The 21,951-nt window shown below is 44.1% G+C and overlaps 1 protein-coding gene across 1 annotated transcript; it reads right to left on the reverse strand.

Moving 5' to 3' along the window:
* Nucleotides 1-15,217: 15,217 nt before the first annotated feature.
* LOC311122548 (zinc finger MYM-type protein 1-like) lies at nucleotides 15,218-16,892 on the reverse strand (the record flags this gene model as incomplete). Its single annotated transcript, XM_084158077.1, has 3 exons — nucleotides 15,218-15,976; nucleotides 16,170-16,278; nucleotides 16,789-16,892. The coding sequence occupies 3 exons, from the start codon at nucleotides 16,890-16,892 to the stop codon at nucleotides 15,449-15,451; spliced, it is 741 nt and encodes a 246-aa protein (XP_084014203.1). The 3' UTR covers nucleotides 15,218-15,448.
* Nucleotides 16,893-21,951: the final 5,059 nt, after the last annotated feature.

Consider the following 21,951-nt stretch of genomic DNA (forward strand, 5'->3'; position numbering starts at 1 on the left):
GAAATGCTTGATAATGTATGTGATATCAGCAGAGGTATATTTTCTGGGTGATTTAAATATTGACTGGCTTTCATCAAGCTGCCCACTCAAGAAAAAGCTTCAAACTGTAACCAGTGCCTGCAACCAGTACACCTACCAGGGTAGTTACAAACAGCACAGGAATGAAATCATCAACATGTATTGATCACATCTTTACTAATGCTGCAGAAATGTGCTTGAAAGCAGTATCCAGATCCATCGGATGTAGTGATCACAATATAGTAGCCATATCTACAGACCCCCTGGTTCGATTCCAGGCTGTATCACAACCGGCCGTGATTGGGAGTCCCATAGGGCGGCGTACAATTGGCCCAGCGTCGTCCAGGTTTGGCCGGTGTAGGCCGTCATTGTAAATAAGAATTTGTTCTTAACTGACTTGCCTAGTTAAATAAAGGTAAAATAAAAAAAAATAAACAAATCTAGGAAAACCAAAGTTCCAAAGGCTGGGCCTAATATAGTGTATAAGAGGTTTTCTAGTGATTCCTATGATGTTGATGTAAAGAATATTTGTTAGTCCGTGGTGTGTAATGAGGAGCAAACAGACGTTGCACTTGACACATTTATGAAATTGCTTATTCCAGTTACTAATAAGCATGCACCAATTAAGAACATGACTGTAAAAACTGTTAAATCCCTGTGGATTGATGAGGAATTGAAAAATGGTATGGTTGAGAGGGATGAGGCAAAAGGAATGGCAAATAAGTCTGGCTGCACAACCGATTGGCAAACGTACTGCAAATTGAGAAATCATGTGACTAAACTGAATAAAACGAAGAAGAAACTACACTATCAAACAAATATAAATGACATAAAGAATGATAGTAAAAAGCTTTGGAGCACCTTCAATGAAATCTTGTGAAAAAAGGCAAACTCAGCTCCATCATTCATTGAATCAGATGGCTCATTCATTACAAAACCGACTGATATTGCCAACTACTTTAATGATTTTTTCATTGGAAAGAATAGCAAACTTAGGCATGACATGCCAGCAACAAATGCTGACACTACACATCCAAGTATATCTGACCAAATTATGAAAGACAAGAATTGTAATTTTGAATTCCGTAAAGTGAGTGTGGAAGAAGTTAAAAGATTATTGTTGTCTATCGACAATGACAAGCCACCGGGGTCTGACAATCTGGATGGAAAATTACTGAGGATAATAGCGGACGATATTGCCGCTCCTATTTCCCATATCTTCAATTTAAGCCTACTAGAAAGTGTGTGCCCTCAGGCCTGGAGGGAAGCAAAAGTCATTCCGCTACCTAAGAATAGTAAAGCCCCCTTTACTGGCTCAAATAGCAGACCAATCAGCCTGTTACCAACCCTTAGTAAAGTTTTGGAAAAAATGGTGTTTGACCAGATACAATGCTATTTTACAGTAAACAAATTGACAACAGACTTTTAGCATGCTTATAGGGAAGGCCATTCAACAAGCACAGCACTTACACAAATGACTGATGATTGGCTGAGCGAAATTGATGATACAAAGATTGTGGGGGCTGTTTTGTTAGACTTCAGTGCGGCGTTTGACATTATCGATCATAGTCTGCTGCTGGAAAAACTTGTGTTATGGCGTTACACCTCCTGCTATATTGTGGATAAAGAGTTACCTATCTTGGCGGCGGCTAATGGGGATCCATAATAAATACAAAAATACTCATCTGTTCCATCAGACAGCAGTTCGCGTTTTCACAAGAGGCTCCGCTGTGTTTACATCCTAGATAGAAGCAGGCCATTGGCTGCTTTCATCACGAGGGGTATGTACGGGAGTTCTGATTGTTTCCAAGTTTAGCAGTTCGGCAAATTTGCCTGAGCAGACAGAATGTTGATATACGTTTTATGAGAAAATTTGCACGAATTGAAGGTGCCAACTAATGTTATAGTCATCATAAGAATGTTTTACTGTCATATACAAAAAATCTGCTCCTCCCTCGCCGGGGATCGATCAACTTCACGTTTTTCGGCTTTGGCCCACCACCTGCAGTATGACTGACATAAGAGAAAAACTGCTGGCGCACAACCAAATTTCCAAATTGCACCTTGTGTATTTTACTATTGTAACTCTCAACAGTAAGTTGAGACCACGACTGAGTTTTATTGATCCGCGGGCCTACAAAACGGGGACGTGGCCCACGGGCCACCAGTTGCCCATCCTTGATGTAGAGTGATTAGATATAGAAATACAATAACCCACTTGGATAAATTAATACAGTGATTGTCTCTATAGTCTACCTCATCATGCAGACTTCTATTTAATCCTATGACACATGCCCTTACTCATGGAAGGCCTTAACTCTCAGATATCAGATTCACTAATCTCTCCATCTACTCATCTCCTCATAGTGTCTGAAATTATAGATGGTTTAGAGATCTGATGCTCTGTTTCTGTCAGACTGACACTCGTCAACAAGGTGTTTCCAAACCCTGTCATGGGACCTAAGACGTGGCACATATTTGTTATATTCCAGAACTAGCACACCTGACTCATTGGATCAAGGGCTTCAAACAACGTTCAAGCAACATTCACACCACCTGAACTCATCTGAGCTGATGTTTAGTTGCCATGGCGAGCGGCTTCAGCTGATTGGTTGTGAATGACAGGTGGGGGAGTTTGATAGGACGACAAGTCTAGGAAGGAGTTTTTGATTGGCCGGCTAGGTCTGGGTGTTTGGATAAACCCCATGGAGCACAGAGGCTGTGTGTAGATTACTGTGTGTGTGTGTGTGTGTGTGTGCGTGTGAATGTATGCATGCGCTTGCGTGTGTGCATCAAATCAAATCAAATTTTATTTGTCACCTGCACCGAATACAACAGGTGTAGACCTTACCGTGAAATGCTTACTTACAAGCCCTTAACCAACAATGCATTTCAAGAAAGAGTTTAGTTTATTAATAAATATTTTCTTAAGTAAAACTAAATAATTTTTAAAAAGTTACACAATAAAATAACAATAACGAGGCTATATACAGGGGGTACCGGTACCGAGTCAATGTGCGGGGGTACAGGTTAGTCGAGGTAATTTGTACATGTAGGTAGGGGTAAAGTGACTATGCATAGATAATAAATAGCGAGTAGCAGCAGTGTAAAAACAAAGGGGGGGTCAATGTAAATAGTCCGGGTGGCCATTTGATTAATTGTTCAGCAGTCTTATGGCTTGGGGGTAGAAGCTGTTAAGGAGCCTTTTGGTCCTAGACTTGGAGCTCTGGTACCGCTTGCCGTGTGGTAGCAGAGAGAACAGTCTATGACTTGGGTGACTGAAGTCTTTGACCATTTTTTGGGCCTTCCTCTGACACCGCCTAGTATATACAGTCGTGGTCAAAAGTTTTGAGAATGACACAAATATTAATTTTCACAAAGTCTGCTGCCTCAGTTTTTATGATGGCAATTTGCATATACTCCAGAATGTTATGAAGAGTGATCAGATGAATTGCAATTAATTGCAAAGTCCCTCATTGCCATGAAAATGAAATAAATCCCCAAAAAACATTTCCACTGCATTTCAGCCCTGCCACAAAAGGACCAGCTGACATCATGTCAGTGATTCTCTCGTTAACACAGGTGAGAGTGTTGACGAGGACAAGGCTGGAGATCACTCTGTCATGCTGATTGAGTTAGAATAACAGACTGGAAGCTTTAAAAGGAGGGTGGTGCTTGAAATCATTGTTCTTGCTCTGTTAATCATGGTTACCTGCAAGGAAACACGTGCCGTCATCATTGCTTTGCACAAAAAGGGCTTCACAGGCAAGGATATTGCTGCTAGTAAGATTGCACCTAAATCAACCATTTATCGGATCATCAAGAACTTCAAGGAGAGAGGTTCAATTGTTGTGAAGAAGGCTTCAGGGCGCCCAAGAAAGTCCAGCAAGCGCCAGGACCGTCTCCTAAAGCTGCGGGATCGGGGCACCACCAGTGCAGAGCTTGCTCAGGAATGGCAGCAGGCAGGTGTGAATGCATCTGCACGCACAGTGAGGTTGTGTCTCCCGAGTGGCGCAGTGGTCTAAGGCACTGCATCGCAGTGCTAGCTGTGCCACTAGAGATCCTGGTTCGAATCCAGGCTCTGTCGTAGCCGGCCGCGACCGGGAGACCCATGGGGCGGCGCACAATTGGCCCAGCGTCGTCCAGGGTAGGGGAGGGAATGGCCGGCAGGGGATGTAGCTCAGTTGGTAGAGCATGGCGTTTGCAACGCCAGGGTTGTGGGTTCGATAAAATAATGTATGTGCTAACTGTAAGTCGCTCTGGATAAGAGCGTCTGCTAAATGACTAAAATGTAAAATGTAATGTAAATGTGAAGACTTATGGAGGATGGCCTGGTGTCAAGAAGGGCAGCGAGGAAGCCACTTCTCTCCAGGAAAAACATCAGGGACAGACTGATATTCTGCAAGGCAGGGATGCAACTGATCAGGATGCTCTCGATGGTGCAGCTGTAGAACTTTTTGAGGATCTGGGGACCCATGCCAAATCTTTTCAGTCTCCTGAGGGGGAAAAGGTGTTGGCGTGCCCTCTTTATGACTGTCTTGGTGTGTTTGGATCATGATAGTTTGTTTGTTATGTGGACACCAAGGAACTTGAAGCTCTCAACCCGCTCCACTACAGCCCCATCGATGTTATTGGAGGCCTGTTCGGCCCGCTTATTCCTGTAGTCCATGATCAGCTCCTTTGTCTTGCTCACATTGAGGGAGAGGTTGTTGTCGTCTCTGACCTCCTCCCTATAGGCTGTCTCATCGTTGTCGGTGATCAGGCCTACCACTGTTGTGTCGTCAGCAAACTTAATGATGGTGTTGGAGTCGTGTTTGGCCACGCAGTCGTGGGTGAACAGGGAGTACAGGAGGGGACTAAGCACGCACCCTTGAGGGGCCCCAGTGTTGAGGATCAGCGTGGCAGATGTGTTGTTGTCAACCCTTACCACTTGGGGTGGCCCGGCAGGAAGTCCAGGATCCAGTTGCAGAGGAAGGTGTTTAGTCCCAGGGTCCTTAGCTTAGTGATGAGCTTTGTGGGCACTATGGTGTTGAACGCTGAACTGTAGTCAATGAACAGCATTCTCACATGGGTGTTCCTTTTGTCCAGGTGGGAAAGGGCAGTGTGGAGTGCGATTGAGATTGCGTAATCTGTGGATCTGTTGGGGCGGTATGCGAATTGGAGTGGGTCTAGGGTGTGTGCGTGTGTGTGTAATTAAACTTGTGTTCCGAGGTAAGGCGCTTTCCTGTCTCTGGCCGGTTAGATCCTTAATTAATGAATAATGTTAATTAGAGAGTGAGAGAGAGGGGGAGGGAGAGGGGGATGGAGGGAGCGAGATAGGGAGGGAGAGCGAGAGAGATGGAGGGAAGGAGGGAGGGACAGTGAGAGAGAGAGAGAGAGGAAGGAAGGAAGGAAGGAAAGGAGGGAGAGACAGTGAGAGAGAGGACAGGGAGAGGGAGACAGGGAGAGGGAGACAGGGAGAGGGAGACAGGGAGAGGGAGACAGGGAGAGGGAGACAGTGAGAGAGAGGACAGGGAGAGGGAGACAGGGAGCGAGATGACACAGAAGCAGTACCATAGCCAGAAATGTGTTCGTGTGCGCGCAGAAATTTGGGAGGGCCAAAACATGTATGCAAAAAATACTATTTTTTGGGAGAAACAACTAACTTCCTGCAATTCTACACATTTTTACCATAAAGCTAATTAAAACTTGAATATAGGTGTGTTTATTGTGATAAAGGCACTGGATTATTAGCTGTCTTGTTTGCTAAATGAACAAATGAAGTAGGCAGTGGCATGGTGCATATAGCCATAGAAGCACAGTGACATATGCAGTCATATTCGTGGCTTATTGGGGGTGTGGCTTTCAGTTAGTTATTTTGGGCCACCTATCCCATGAGAGTGAATGTCATTCCAGTTAATCATAGTATTTGCATGTTTAGGTAAAAAGACAAATAATGTCCCGTTTGGAACACTGACAAGTAGAGAGCATGAAAAAAACATCTGATTGGGTGGGCCTGGCTCCCCAGTGGGTGCACAGAGGGCATTGAAAGTTGTGAAAGATCAAAGGTCTAGGGGTGTTATTGATGTGTGTGTGTGTCTTTGTGAGGGTGTATGTGTTCTCTCTCTCTTCTCCCCTTCATAACCTCTGTGTTGCTTTCTCTTTCTCCCTCTCTCGCTCTCTCTCTCTACTCCCTCTACCCACACCCCCTCTCTGTCAAGTTGCTCTCTCTCCCTCTGTACTATAATCAGAGCCATATGTTGGAAAGGAAGGCTGGCTGACGATCAATGTTGGGGAAGCTACTCTAAAATTACTTCACACTAGAAGAAGTTAAGCTACACTAAAGCAACCCTTAAGCATTCAATTTTTTAAAAGTAGTTCACTACATCCAAGCTACTTGGGAAAAATGTCACTCTGGGGTCAGGTGTTAACATAATGTGCAATTTAGCCTAGCAGCCCAGCTAGCGCATAACGTTTTGAGAACCATATGTTTCTAAGTGCTTGGTGAGAGCATGGTTTTCCTATGATTATTTTGCATACAACCTTCCCACAAAGTTCTGGGAATGGTGCAGGATACCCAGCAAACACATAACGTTCTGAGAACCATATGTTTCTTAGTGTGAATTTCAGTACTTCAGCATAATGTTTCCAACAGGTTTCCTTATGGTTCTATTTAAAGTAATGTTTTCAAATTGTTCAGAGAACATTAAGAAACAGTGTTCTTCTGTGGGAATGTCATTACTTCAGCATAACGTTTTCTAAAGGTTTCCTCATGGTTCTATTTAAAGTCATGTTCTCAGAACATTCAGAAACAACATTCTTCTGTGAGAATTTCAGTACTTAAACATAATGTTTTCTGCAGGTTACCTTAGTCATGTTCTCAGAACATTAAGAAAACTTTCCGTAAAAACCACAAGAAAAACATTAGTAACGTTCAAAGAATGTCCTAAGAATGTTATTTAAAAACACATACATTCTGTTCTCAGCATCTACAAAACGCTCTTCTTCTTCGGTGGGGTTTAACGGTGGTTGGCATCCAATATTAATGGCGCATTACCACCACCAATTGGACTGGAGGATAAATCCATTATACTTTGTGATACAAAAAGGGGAAAAGGGAAAAAATTATCCTGCAACTAACCCTACACTCATTAAAACCCACCATCCCATTCCACTATTTTGACCCCATCTGATCCTACACCAGGCCAACGGCTTGGGAGGACGGGACACTACCACTCAACACACCCCGTAACTCTTCTGCAATAAAATCTAGTAATCCCAAGTACTTCTCTGCACCTGCCACAACAATACCTATTTTCGGTGACTTACATTCCATTTCTGCGGTACAGTTGATAACCATGACAATGAATGCTAAAAAGCCAACCATACTGAAGCACATTTCATTCGTAGGCCTATCACTCTGTACTGGCAAAAGTCTACTACTCACCAGGAGCCTCTTAGGATCCCTCACTCTTGACCCATCTTCTTCTACTTTCTCCACTGCCTCAGCATACAACACCTTCTGTACAACTCTGACCCTGGCAACCTCAACCTGCCTCTCTCGCACCTGACATTTCTGATCCCCAGCAACATGGGCACCCCTACAGTTAACACATACCGCTTCTTTCACCGATACTACACATTCCTTTGTCCCATGCCCTCCTGCACACTTCTCACATCTAGGGACCTCCCTCTACACACTGCTGCAACATGACCATCAGCTTGGCACCTGAAAAACCGTAGTGGGTTCGGCACAAAAGCTCGTACAGGATAACTGATATATCGTAACATTACTTTGTCGGGTAATGACTCAACATCAAAACTCAAAAGGACAGACAGTGATTCTACTGTTTCACCGCACTCGCCACCGGGTTTGCGTCACACCAAACGGCGGGCGTCACAGACACCTTATCTTCAACTTCAGTTGATCCACCTGCACCATTACCACTACCCCAGTGATCACTCCTTTCAATGGCGTCCTGTTCCTGAGAGCAAAGCAGGTAACAGGTCTTTCACGTGATGCGGAGCGCCTGCTCCCTCTGGACGGAGAAACACAAAAAAATCACCACAAATCCACTTCAGGTTACCTTCCCCAATTAAACAGTACCCAACTCCTTCTTCACCCAACCTGACACCACTTATGGGTCAGCCAAAAGGCAGGGGTCCACTTTCTCCAAAGATTTCATTCCTACTGGACCAGATTCATCTTTATCATGACCATCGTTGCGAGGCTCGGGCTCCGAGATCTTCACCACACCTGCCACTTCAGGTACAGTGGGGGAAAAAAGTATTTAGTCAGCCACCAATTGTGCAAGTTCTCCCACTTAAAAAGATGAGAGAGGCCTGTAATTTTCATCGTAGGTACACGTCAACTATGACAGACAAATTGAGAAAAGAAATTCCAGAAAATCACATTGTAGGATTTTTAATGAATTTATTTGCAAATTATGGTGGAAAATAAGTATTTGGTCACCTACAAACAAGCAAGATTTCTGGCTCTCACAGACCTGTAACTTCTTCTTTAAGAGGCTCCTCTGTCTTCCACTCGTTACCTGTATTAATGGCACCTGTTTGAACTTGTTATCAGTATAAAAGACACCTGTCCACAACCTCAAACAGTCACACTCCAAACTCCACTATGGCCAAGACCAAAGAGCTCTCAAAGGACACCAGAAACAAAATTGTAGACCTGCACCAGGCTGGGAAGACTGAGTCTGGAATAGGTAAGCAGCTTGGTTTGAAGAAATCAACTGTGGGAGCAATTATTAGGAAATGGAAGACATACAAGACCACTGATAATCTCCCTCGATCTGGTGCTCCACGCAAGATCTCACCCCGTGGGGTCAAAATGATCACAAGAACGGTGAGTAAAAATCCCAGAACCACACGGGGGGACCTAGTGAATGACCTGCAGAGAGCTGGGAACAAAGTAACAAAGCCTACCATCAGTAACACACTACGCCGCCAGGGACTCAAATCCTGCAGTGCCAGACGTGTCCCCCTGCTTAAGCCAGTACATGTCCAGGCCCGTCTGAAGTTTGCTAGAGTGCATTTGGATGATCCAGAAGAGGATTGGGAGAATGTCATATGGTCAGATGAAACCAAAATAGAACTTTTTGGTAAAAACTCAACTCGTTGTGTTTGGAGGACAAAGAATGCTGAGTTGCATCCAAAGAACACCATACCTACTGTGAAGCATGGGGGTGGAAACATCATGCTTTGGGGCTGTTTTTCTGCAAAGGGACCAGGACGACTGATCCGTGTAAAGGAAAGAATGAATGGGGCCATGTATCGTGAGATTTTGAGTGAAAACCTCCTTCCATCAGCAAGGGCATTGAAGATGAAACGTGGCTGGGTCTTTCAGCATGACAATGATCCCAAACACACCGCCCGGGCAACGAAGGAGTGGCTTCGTAAGAAGCATTTCAAGGTCCTGGAGTGGCCTAGCCAGTCTCCAGATCTCAACCCCATAGAAAATCTTTGGAGGGAGTTGAAAGTCCATGTTGCCCAGCGACAGCCCCAAAACATCACTGCTCTAGAGGAGATCTGCATGGAGGAATGGGCCAAAATACCAGCAACAGTGTGTGAAAACCTTGTGAAGACTTACAGAAAACGTTTGACCTGTGTCATTGCCAACAAAGGGTATATAACAAAGTATTGAGAAACTTTTGTTATTGACCAAATACTTATTTTCCACCATAATATGCAAATAAATTCATTAAAAATCCTACAATGTGATTTTCTGGAGAAAAAAAATCTCATTTTGTCTGTCATAGTTGACGTGTACCCATGATGAAAATTACAGGCCTCTCTCATCTTTTTAAGTGGGAGAACTTGCACAATTGGTGGCTGACTAAATACTTTTTTCCCCCACTGTAATTCATCCTCATTCTCTTCCATTACAGAGAAAGGGGATACCTAGTCAGTTGCACAACTGATTGCATTCAACCGAAATGTGTCTTCCGCATTTAACCCAACCCCTCTGAATCAGCTCGGTCTGGAGTACAGCTCTTTCTGTTTGTACTTGACGCCACTCTTCCTCGACACACTGTCTCCCTCGTAGCTAGCTTCATCGGATTCAAACTCATCATCTGCTTTCTTCACTCTTCTTATCCTCTTCTTCTTTTTCTGTGGGGTTACTCTCCTCATCGACCTAAAGCCTGGAAATATACAGTGCATTCGGAAAGTATTCAGACCCTTTGACTTTTTCCACATTTTGTTACGTAACAGCCTTATTCTAAAATGGATTAAATAAAATGTTTCCCTCATCAATCTACACACAATACCCCATAATGACAAAGTGAATACAGGTTTTTAGAAATGTTTGCAAATGTATTACAAATAAAAAACAGAAATACCTTATTTCCATAAGTATTCAGACCCTTTGCTATGAGACTCGAAATTGAGCTCAGGTGCATCCTGTTTCCATTGATCATTTTTACATTTACATTTACATCATTTAGCAGACGCTCTTATCCAGAGCGACTTACAAATTGGTGCATTCAATTTATGATAGCTAGTGGGGCAACCTTTTTTTGGGGTGGGGGTGGGGGAATAAGGATTCTTTTATACTATTCCAGGTATTCCTTAAAGAGGTAGGGTTTCAAGTGTCTCCGGAAGGTGGTCAGTGACTCCGCTGTCCTGGCATCGTGGGGGAGCTTGTTCCACCATTGGGGTGCCAGAGCAGCGAATAGCTTTGACTGGGCTGAGCTATCATCCTTGAGATGTTTCTACAACTTGATTGGAGTCCACCTGTGGTAAATTCAATTGATTGGACATGATTTGGAAAGGCACACACCTGTCTATATAAGGTCCCACAGATGACAGTGCATGTAAGAGCAGAAACCAAGCCATGAGGTCGAAGGAATTATCCGTAGAGCTCCGAGACAGGATTGTGTCGAGGCACAGATCTGGGGAAGGATACCAAAACATTTCTGTAGCATTGAATGTCCCCAAGAACACAGTGGCCTCCATCATTCTTAAATGGAAGAAGTGTGGAACTACCCGATGGTCAATCTGACAGAGCTCCAGAGCTCCTCTGTGGAGATGGGAGAACCTTCCAGAAGGACAATCATCTCTGCAGCACTCCAACAATCAGGCCTTTATGGTAGAGTGGCCAGACGGAAGCCACTCCTCAGTAAAAGGCACATGACAGCCCGCTTGGAGTTTGCCAAAAGGCACCTAAAGGTCTCTCAGAACATGAGAAACAAGATTCTCTGGTCTGATGAAACCAAGATTGAACTCTTTGGCCTGAATGCCAAGCGTCACGTCTGGAGGAAACCTGGCGCCATCCCTACGGTGAAGTATGGTGGTGGCAGCATCATGCTATTGGGATGTTGTTCAGCGGCAGGGACTGGGAGACTAGTCAGGATCAAGGGAAAGATTAATGGAGCAAAGAGATCCTTGATGAAAACCTGCTTCAGAGACCTCAGGACCTCAGACTGGGCGAAGGTTCACCTTCCAACAGGACAACGACCCTAAGCACACAGCCAAGACAACGCAGGAGTGGCTTTGGGACAAGTCTCTGAATGTCTTTGAGTGGCCCAGCCAGAGCCCAGACTTGAACCCGACCAAACATCTCTGGAGATACCTGAAAATAGCTGGGCAGCGAAGCTCCCCATCCAACCTGACAGAGCTTGAGAGGATCTGCAGAGGAAAATGGGAGAAACTCCACAAATACAGGTGTGCCAAGCTTGTAGCGTCATACCCAAGAAGACTCAAGGCTGTAATCACTGCCAAAGGTGCTTCAACAAAGTTCTGAGTAAAGGGTCTGAATACCTACAGTGGGGAGAACAAGTATTTGATACACTGCCGATTTTGCAGGTTTTCCTACTTACAAAGCATGTAGAGGTCTGTAATTTTTATCATAGGTACACTTCAACTGTGAGAGACGGAATCTAAAACAAAAATCCAGAAAATCACATTGTATGATTTTTAAGTAATTAATTTGCATTTTATTGCATGACATATGTATTTGATCACCTACCAACCAGTAAGAATTCCGTCTGGAACAGACCTGTTAGTTTTTCTTTAAGAAGCCCTCCTGTTCTCCACTCATTACCTGTATTAACTGCACCTGTTTGAACTCGTTACCTGTATAAAAGACACCTGTCCACACACTCAATCAAACAGACTCCAACCTCTCCACAATGGCCAAGACCAGAGAGCTGTGTAAGGACATCAGGGATAAAATTGTAGACCTGCACAAGGCTGGGATGGGCTACAGGACAATAGGCAAGCAGCTTTGTGAGAAGGCAACAACTGTTGGCGCAATTATTAGAAAATGGAAGAAGTTCAAGATGACGGTCAATCATCCTCGGTCTGGGGCTCCATGCAAGATCTCATCTTGTGGGGCATTAATGATCATGAGGAAGGTGAGGGATCAGCCCAGAACTACACGGCAGGACCTGGTCAATGACCTGAAGAGAGCTGGGACCACAGTCTCAAAGAAAACCATTAGTAACACACTACGCCGTCATGGATTAAAATCCTGCAGCGCACGCAAGGTCCCCCTGCTCAAGCCAGCGCATGTCCAGGCTCGTCTGAAGTTTGCCAATGACCATCTGGATAATCCAGAGGAGGAATGGGAGAAGGTCATGTGGTCTGATGAGACAAAAATAGAGCTTTTTGGTCTAAATTCCACTCGCCGTGTTTGGAGGAAGAAGAAGGATGAGTACAACCCCAAGAACACCATCCCAACCGTGAAGCATGGAGGTGGAAACATCATTCTTTGGGGATGCTTTTCTGCAAAGGGGACAGGACGACTGCACCGTATTGAGGGGAGGATGGATGGGGCCATGTATCGCGAGATCTTGGCCAACAACCTCCTTCCCTCAGTAAGAGCATTGAAGATGGGTCGTGGCTGGGTCTTCCAGCATGACAACGACCCGAAACACACAGCCAGGGCAACTAAGGAGTGGCAAAGTAAGAAGCATCTCAAGGTCATGGAGTGGCCTAGCCAGTCTCCAGACCTGAACCCAATAGAAAATATTTGGAGGGAGCTGAAAGTCCGTATTGCCCAGCGACAGCCCCGAAACCTGAAGGATCTGGAGAAGGTCTGTATGGAGGAGTGGGCCAAAATCCCTGCTGCAGTGTGTGCAAACCTGGTCAAGACCTACAGGAAACGTATGATCCCTGTAATTGCAAACAAAGGTTTATGTACCAAATATTAAGTTCTGCTTTTCTGATGTATCAAATACTTATGTCATGCAATAAAATGCAAATTAATTACTTAAAAATCATACAATGTGATTTTCTGGATTTTTGTTCTCTCACAGTTGAAGTGTACCTATGATAAAAATTACAGACCTCTACATGCTTTGTAAGTAGGAAAACCTGCAAAATCGGCAGTGTATCAAATACTTGTTCTCCCCACTGTATGTAAATGTCATTTTGTAATACATTTGCAAAAAATAAAAATAAAACTGTTTTTGCTCATTATGGGGTATTGTGTGTAGATTGATAAGGAAAAAAAACTATTTAATCCATATTAGAATAAGGCTGTAACGTAACAAAATGTGGAAAAAGGGAAAAAGGGTTCCGAATGCACTGTATACACTGAACAGAAATATAAACGCAACATGCAACAATTTTAAAGATTTTACTTAGTTACAGTTCATATACGGAAATCAGTCAATTGAAATAAGGCCCTAATCTATGGATTTTACATGACTGGGAAGGGGCGCAGCCATGGGTGGGCCTTGGAGGGCATAGACCCACCCACTTGGGAGTCAGGCCCACCCACTGGGGAGCCAGGCCCAGCCTTACCTTTATCTAGAATCTAGAATCTCCAGTTGAAACTAGCTAGCCAGCTAACCAGCTACTTGCTATTAGCCACAGCTAGCGGTGTTTCACCCAGAACATTGGATTTTTTTTCTGCGGGATTAATTTTAATCACTGGACATTGATCACCGGATATTCGGCCAGTCTGCACAGCGCGTTATCGACCCAGAACATATCAGTTTTTCCGCCGGAATCACTGAATCACTGGACCTTTAACTCCGGATTCATCGCTACCAGCTAGCTACAACAAAACGGACGCTGTGGTCTGGCTAATCATCCTGAGCTAGGCCCATCTCCCGGCTATCTACCTCTCTGTCAACCGGACGGGACCACCTAGTGTTGACACGGAGCCCCGCCGATCCTACACGACTGGTCTGCCGACGAAATCGTCTGATGTGGTTACGACGTTAACCACGAAGATTCCATCCATCTGCTAGCCCTGGCCCGCTAGCACACGCTAGCCGTGGCCTCTTACTCACTAGTGCTTCACCACCGGACCTTATGATAACTCAGCTATACAGCTGATATCTGCTGGACTGTTCCTTTTTACGGTACTACATCCTGTTTATGTTTAGCCTCAGCCCAAACATGGTTAGTTTATTGTTGTTTCGGTTATTTCTAATTGTACTATATCACTGTAGACCCCCCAGCCTAGCTAAACCTGCCTTAGATAGCTCCTTTGCCCCTCCCCCTATACACGCGGAGACCGACTCAATTGATGCCTCCAGCGATGCTATCTCTTTCATTGTTACCCAACGCTTAGGTTTACCTCCACTTTACTCATATCCTTCCATATCCTTGTCTGTACATAATGCCCTGAATCTTTTCTATAACACCCGGAAATCTGCCCCCTTTATTCTATGTACCCAACGCACTAGAAGACCAGTTCTTAAAGCCTTTAGCCGTATCCTTATTCTAGTCCTCCTCTGTTCCTCTGGTGATGTAGAGGCTAACCCAGGCCCTGCAGCCCTCAGTATCACTCCTACTCCCCAGGCGCTATCATTTGATGACTTCTGTAATCGCAAAAGTCTTGGTTTCTTGCACATAAATATCAGAAGCAGTGGCGGCTGGTGAAAAATATTCTCGGTGGGGCTGTGCCATACTTTTTTTTTCCTGTAACCATCGCGATATATTTTAACACAAACTGCAGGACAGCAGTGCTCAGTGAAACATTCAGTAATTATTTAATGCCAATATTAAAAAGTTGAGGCATTCTTACACAAAAACATATTACACAAACCCAAGCCTTTCATTTGCATTTAAAGTGAACTTTTCACCATTGGTAGTAAACAGGCAACGCAACAGGCATGCTGTCAGAACAGAGTGGAAAGTGGACAATAACATGAAATTATTATAAAGTTTATAGGAAATCTTACACTGTATAAAAGGATGTATAATATAGAAATGGATATCAAGTGGATGAACTCAAACCTTTGACTGGAAGAATAGCATACAGTATTTTATGATCATACTAAATGTGACTAATTGTTAATGTGCTCCAGAACTGCAACAATTAATTGATACAAAACAACCTATATACAGTAATATTAGCAAAGACACTATTAAGACTTTCTAGAGTACCATATATAACTGGATTTTTTATGCTAAGGTCAACTATATACAAAGAAACATGCGGCCAGAGCTGCTCTGTGTGTGTGTGTCTGTCATCTTATTTGTACAGGAATTTTGCCCGTCTGTCCTTCTGAGTGGCAAACCTCTCAATGACCCTTTGATTAAAGTCAGGAATGTCCCTGACAAGTTTCTTCTCCATGGAGAGCATGGCCAGAGCGTTCAGGCGATCCTGTGTCATGCTGTTTCTCAGGAAGGTCTTGATCCTTTTCAGTGTAGAGAAGCACCATTCTGACTCAGCAGTTGTCATGGGTGTGGTGATGAGGATCTTGAGGAGGCTGGCAGTCTCTGTGAAAGTGCTCTGAAGGTTGTTCTCCATGAAGAACTGGTACAGGGGCACTGCACCACTACAAGCCTTGAACTCACTGTTCTCATAGATGAGGGACAGTTCGGTTTTGAGCTTGGCCTTGTTCAACATGGGGTACGCCTCCACGGTTGTTTCAAGCGCTGTATCGGGGAACTTCACACTGTGTTGTGGGAACAACTCTCCGTGCAATAGTGTTGCGCTGATGAGGTGCTGGGTGAAGGAGAACCTCTCTTTGGCATGACTCAGGATGGTATCACATACCTGTAAAAGATACATCATCAGCTTTAATTTGCAATTAAGCTATTTTGATGCAAGTGATCCTGACTGACACATGCCTATGTCCAACTCAAGTATATGATTACCAAGGTGCTGATTGTTCAGGGTTTTGGCTACATACTACCAGGCCTGAAAAAAGTTCTAGGTGGGAAACACTGACAATTACATCACAACTTACCTCTATAGCCAACCTCTGTTGTTCTCCTGGTCCCAGCATCCTCCGTCGCTTGATGGGCTGTTGCTGCTCGTCAGATACGCTGTGCCCACACAAAGAGGGAATTGAGGCCCTGGGTCCAAAAAATAAAGTTTAATTTGATAACTTGCAATCAGACTTCTTAACTCACTGTAATTCCCCCTCAACACACAACCAGTGACTATATATATATATATATATATATATATATATATATATATATATATATATATATATATATATATATATATAGACAGACAGACAGACAGACAGACAGTGTGTATATACACACAAACTATGTCTAGTAACTGCTTTTAACCTGTGATGTACATAATTAACTGATGTTATTACGTTTTAAAGCCTTTTTCTATTACATTTGTGAGAGGGATGCAACATAATTTTGTTCTGCTGTTCACTTAGCAATAAAGTTAATATTCAATAACAACTAGGCCTCTTCTAGAAATTGACCTGGTGGACACCTGAATAATTATTACAAACTGTGTAGTACTTTCCTGCATTATTATCAACGTCTGATTGTGTCTTCTCTTTCCTTTTAAAATACTAAAACAAATATAATTGTGACGGCTCTATGATAATCACTCACACAAGCACCAACTGGCAGTGGGTGGAAACGTCAGTCGTCTCGTCAGCTTGAATGGCGATAAAATCAGCAGTCTTTACTTCCTCCAGGATGTAATCCTTAAGCATTGACAGCATACAGTCCAACAGCTCGTTCTGTATCGTCTTTGACGTGCCCTTAAAAACGGTAGCTGTCTTCAGGTGCTCCTCCAGCACACTGTCGAGGGAGGCAACAAAATCCACTAAGCCCCGGAAAATGCCGGGGTTGTCTGAGGAGTCAGTCTCCTCGTGCCCACGCAAGGCCAACTCAAAAGCCCCACAGAACTTCACACAATCGATAATTTTGGATAGAATGTGCCTGTTTTTATCCACCTCCTCATTGTGTTTCCTCACCGCAATCCTGTGGCCGTCATCCAGCTGCGTAGCAATGTTCACCCTTCCTAATACAGCTAGCTTTACAGAGTTGTCCATGTGTGCCCTGGTGTTCTCATGTTTCTTTACCTTCTCTGACAGGTGCTTCATATCCCTCACTCCGGTACCTGTCCATGCTGAATCTGACCCCGTCGTTTTAAAAAGCAAGCACGGAAAGCAAAATAAAGCATTAGCATCAGTGCACCCAGCTAGCCAAGCCTTCCTGGTGTACCAGCTACGGGAGAAGCCGCGCATATACTGCTTCCCTTTCTCGCTAGCCTGCTGTCTGATTGAGAGGTCAGGTTGATCTGGGCCCAGCTCTTTCACCCGAACTTTCTCTGACAAAGTTCTCCTCTCAAACGGATCTTGGAGGAGAGATTTCACCGAGTTAGGGTTGGGTCTTGGAGGAGTAACGTTTGCGTTCGCCATTGTTGTCTAGTAAAAATGGCGTCACTGGACCCCGGTCCTTATTTTATCAGGGGCGAGCTTGGGGCGATAAAATAATCGCCCTCCTTGGATTCGATTTAAGATCGCTTATTGACTACATTTTATGTCATACATTCATATCTTAAATTAGCAATTGGCTTAACTGCTACGTAGACCCGCCTCCTCGGGGCACTTTCTGTATCGCCCAGAGCTGACGAGGCGTTTGACAGGCAGAGGAAAGGTTGCGAATATGATTTTCTATCATATCTTACACATATTACTGTGTGCATTCCATATTTCAAACACACAAATATTGACATACTGATGTTTTTATTATTATTATTATTATTTTTATTTTTTTATTTTTTTATTTTGTAAAATAATTTTATTTAAGGGGGCGGCGCCCTAGCGCCCTCTATCGGCCAGCCGCCACTGATCAGAAGTCTACTTCCTAAGTTTGAGTTATTCACTGCGTTAGCACACTCTGCCAACCCTGATGTTCTAGCAGTGTCTGAATCCTGGCTCAGGAAGGCCACCAAAAATTCTGAAATTTCCATCCCCAACTATAACATTTTCCGTCTAGATAGAACTGCCAAAGGGGGTGGAGTTGCAATCTACTGTAGAGATAGCCTGCAGAGCTCTATCATACTATCCAGGTCTGTGCCCAAACAGTTTGAGCTTCTACTTCTAAAAATCCACCTTTCCAGAAATAAATCTCTCACTGTTGCCGCTTGCTACAGACCCCCCTCAGCCCCCAGCTGTGCCCTGGACACCATATGTGAATTGATTGCCCCCCATTTATCCTCAGAGTTTGTACTGCTTGGTGACCTAAATTGGGATATGCTTAATACCCCAGCCATCCTACAATCCAAGCTAGATGCCCTCAACCTCACGCAAATTATCAACGAACCTACCAGGTACAACCCTAAATCCGTAAACATGGGTACCCTCATAGATATCATCCTGACTAACATACCCTCTAAATACACCTCAGCTGTCTTCAACCAGGATCTCAGCGATCACTGCCTTATTGCCTGCGTCCGTAACGGGTCCGCGGTCAAACGACCACCCCTCATCACTGTCAAACGCTCCCTAAAACACTTTAGCGAGGAGGCCTTCCTAATTGACCTGGCCCAGGTATCCTGGATGGATATAGATCTCATTCCGTCAGTAGAGGATGCCTGGTTGTTCCTTAAAAGTAACTTCCTCTCAATCTTAAATAAACATGCCCCATTCAAAAAATACAGAACTAAGAACCGATATAGCCCCTGGTTCTCCTCAGACTTGACTGCCCTTGACCAGCACAAAAACATCCTGTGGCGTACAGCATTAGCATCAAATAGCCCCCGCGATATGCAACTTTTCAGGGAAGTTAGGAACCAATATAAACAAGCAGTCAGGAAAGCAAAGGCTAACTTTTTCAAACAGAAATTTGCATCCTGTAGCACTAACTCCAAAAAGTTTTGGGACACTGTAAAGTCCATGGAGAATAAGAGCACTTCCTCCCAGCTGCCCACTGCACTGAGGCTAGGAAACACTATCACCACCGATAAATCTACAATAATCGAGAATTTCAACAAGCATTTTGCTACAGCTGGCCATGCTTTCCATCTGGCTACCACTAACCCGGCCACCAACTCTGCACCCTCTGCTGCAACTTGCCCATGCCCCCCCCGCTTCTCCTTCACACAAATTCAGACAGCTGATGTTTTGAAAGCGCTGCAAAATCTGGACCCCTACAAATCAGCTGGGCTAGACAATCTGGACCCTTTCTTTCTAAAACTAGCCGCCGAAATTGTCGCAACCCCTATTACTAGTCTGTTCAACCTCTCTTTCATAACGTCTGAGATCCCCAGAGATTGGAAAGCTGCCGCGGTCATCCCCCTCTTCAAAGGGGGTGACACTCTAGATCCAAACTGCTACAGACCTATATCCATCCTGCCCTGCCTTTCGAAAGTATTCGAAAGCCAAGTTAACAAACAGATCATCGACCATTTCGAATACCACCGTACCTTCTCCGCTATGCAATCCGGTTTCCGAGCTGGTCACGGGTGCACTTCAGCCACGCTCAAGGTCCTAAACGATATTATAACCGCGATTGATAATAGACAGTACTGTGCAGCCGTCTTCATCGACCTGGCCAAGGCTTTCGACTCTGTCAACCACCGCATTCTTATTGGCAGACTAAATAGCCTTGGTTTCTCAAATGACTGCCTCGCCTGGTTCGCCAACTACTTCTCAGATAGAGTTCAGTGTGTCAAATCGGAGGGCCTGTTGTCTGGACCTATGGCAGTCTCTATGGGGGTGCCACAGGGTTCAATTCTTGGGCCGACACTTTTCTCCGTGTATATCAATGATGTCGCTCTTGCTGCTGGTGACTCTCAGATCCACCTCTACGCAGACGACACCATTTTGTATACATCTGGCCCTTCATTGGACACTGTGTTAACAAACCTCCAAACGAGCTTCAATGCCATACAACAATCCTTCAGTAGCCTCCAACTGCTCTTAAACACTAGTAAAACTAAATGCATGCTTTTCAATCGAACGCTGCTGGCACCCGCCCACCCGACTAGAATCACCACTCTCGACGGGTCTGACCTAGAGTATGTGGACAACTACAAATACCTAGGTGTCTGGTTAGACTGTAAACTCAACTTCCAGACTCACATAAAGAATCTCCAATCCAAAGTTAAATCTAGAATCGGCTTCCTATTTCGCAACAAAGCCTCCTTCACTCATGCTGCCAAACATGCCCTCGTAAAACTGACTATCCTACCGATCCTTGACTTCGGCGATGTCATTTACAAAATAGCCTCCAACACTCTACTCAGCAAATTGGATGTAGTCTATCACAGTGCCATCCGTTTTGTCTCCAAAGCCCCATACACTACCCACCACTGTGACCTGTACGCTCTTGTTGGCTGGTCCTCACTACATGTTCGTCGTCAAACCCACTGGCTCCAGGCCATCTATAAATCACTGCTAGGCAAATCCCCGCCTTATCTTAGCTCATTGGTCACCATAGCAGCACCCACCCGTAGTCTGCGCTCCAGCAGGTATATCTCACTGGTCATTCCCAGAGCCAACACCTCCTTTGGCCGCCATTCCTTCCAGTTCTCTGCTGCCAATGACTGGAACGAATAGCAAAAATCTCTGAAGCTGGAGACTCTTATCTCCCTCAGTAACTTTAGGCATCAGTTGTCAGAGAAGCTTACCGATCACTGCACCTGTACACAGCCCATCTGAAATTAGCCCACCCAACTACCTCATCCCTATATTGTTATTTATTTTGCTCTTTTGCACCCCAGTATCTCTATTTGCACATAATCTCTTGCACATCTAGCATTCCAGTGTTAATACTATTGTAATTATTCTGCACTATAGCCTATTTATTGCCTTACCTCCATAACTTGCTACATTTGCACACACTGTATATATATTTTCTGTTGTATTTCTGACTTTATGTTTTTTTACCCCATATGTAACTCTGTGTTGTTTTTACATTTACATTTACATTTTAGTCATTTAGCAGACGCTCTTATCCAGAGCGACTTACAGGAGCTTTTTATTGCACTACTTTGCTTTATCTTGGCCAGGTCGCAGTTGTAAATGAGAACCTGTTCTCAACTGGCTTACCTGGTTAAATAAAGGTGAAAAAATAAATAAAATAAAAAATAGATTTAAAAAAATATATATATATAAAAAAATTAATAAAAAAAATAAAATAATAATAATTCATAAAATATTAGAATGAGTTTTTCCCCACAAAGGGTTTTATTACAGACAGAAATACTCCTCAGTTTCACCAGCTGTCCGAATGGCTGGTGTCAGATGATCCTGCAGGTGAAGAAGCTGGATGTGGAGGTCCTGGGCAGGTGTGGTTACACGTGGTCTGCGGTTGTGAGGCTGTTTGGACAAATTGCCAAATTCTCTAAAACGATGTTGGAGGTGGCTTATGGTAGAGAAATGAACATTAAATACTCTGACAACAGCTCTAGTGGACATTCTTGCAGTCAGCATGCCAATTGCACGCTCTCGCAAAACATCTGTGGCATCCTGACTTATCAGCCTCTGAGGCTGCTATTGAATCTGATCAGCCTGCCAGGAATAGAGTGCACCCAGTCTTGATCATATACATAATGCACTGACTGCTAATCTGCCTGCAAGGAGCTTTACCCATGAAACAGCCTACAGGGCAGAATCCCGACTTGAATCTGATCAGCCTGTCAGGAATGGAGCTCACCCACTCTGTACATTTAAATATTATCCATAAAACATTAAGTGTCCCTTACAATTATACACATACTGTATCAGTTACGCAAGCTAACAACCAGCATAGATAACAAAC

Source organism: Coregonus lavaretus (assembly GCF_964263955.1).
Source record: "Coregonus lavaretus genome assembly, chromosome: 3".
NCBI classification, from domain to species: domain Eukaryota; kingdom Metazoa; phylum Chordata; class Actinopteri; order Salmoniformes; family Salmonidae; genus Coregonus; species Coregonus lavaretus.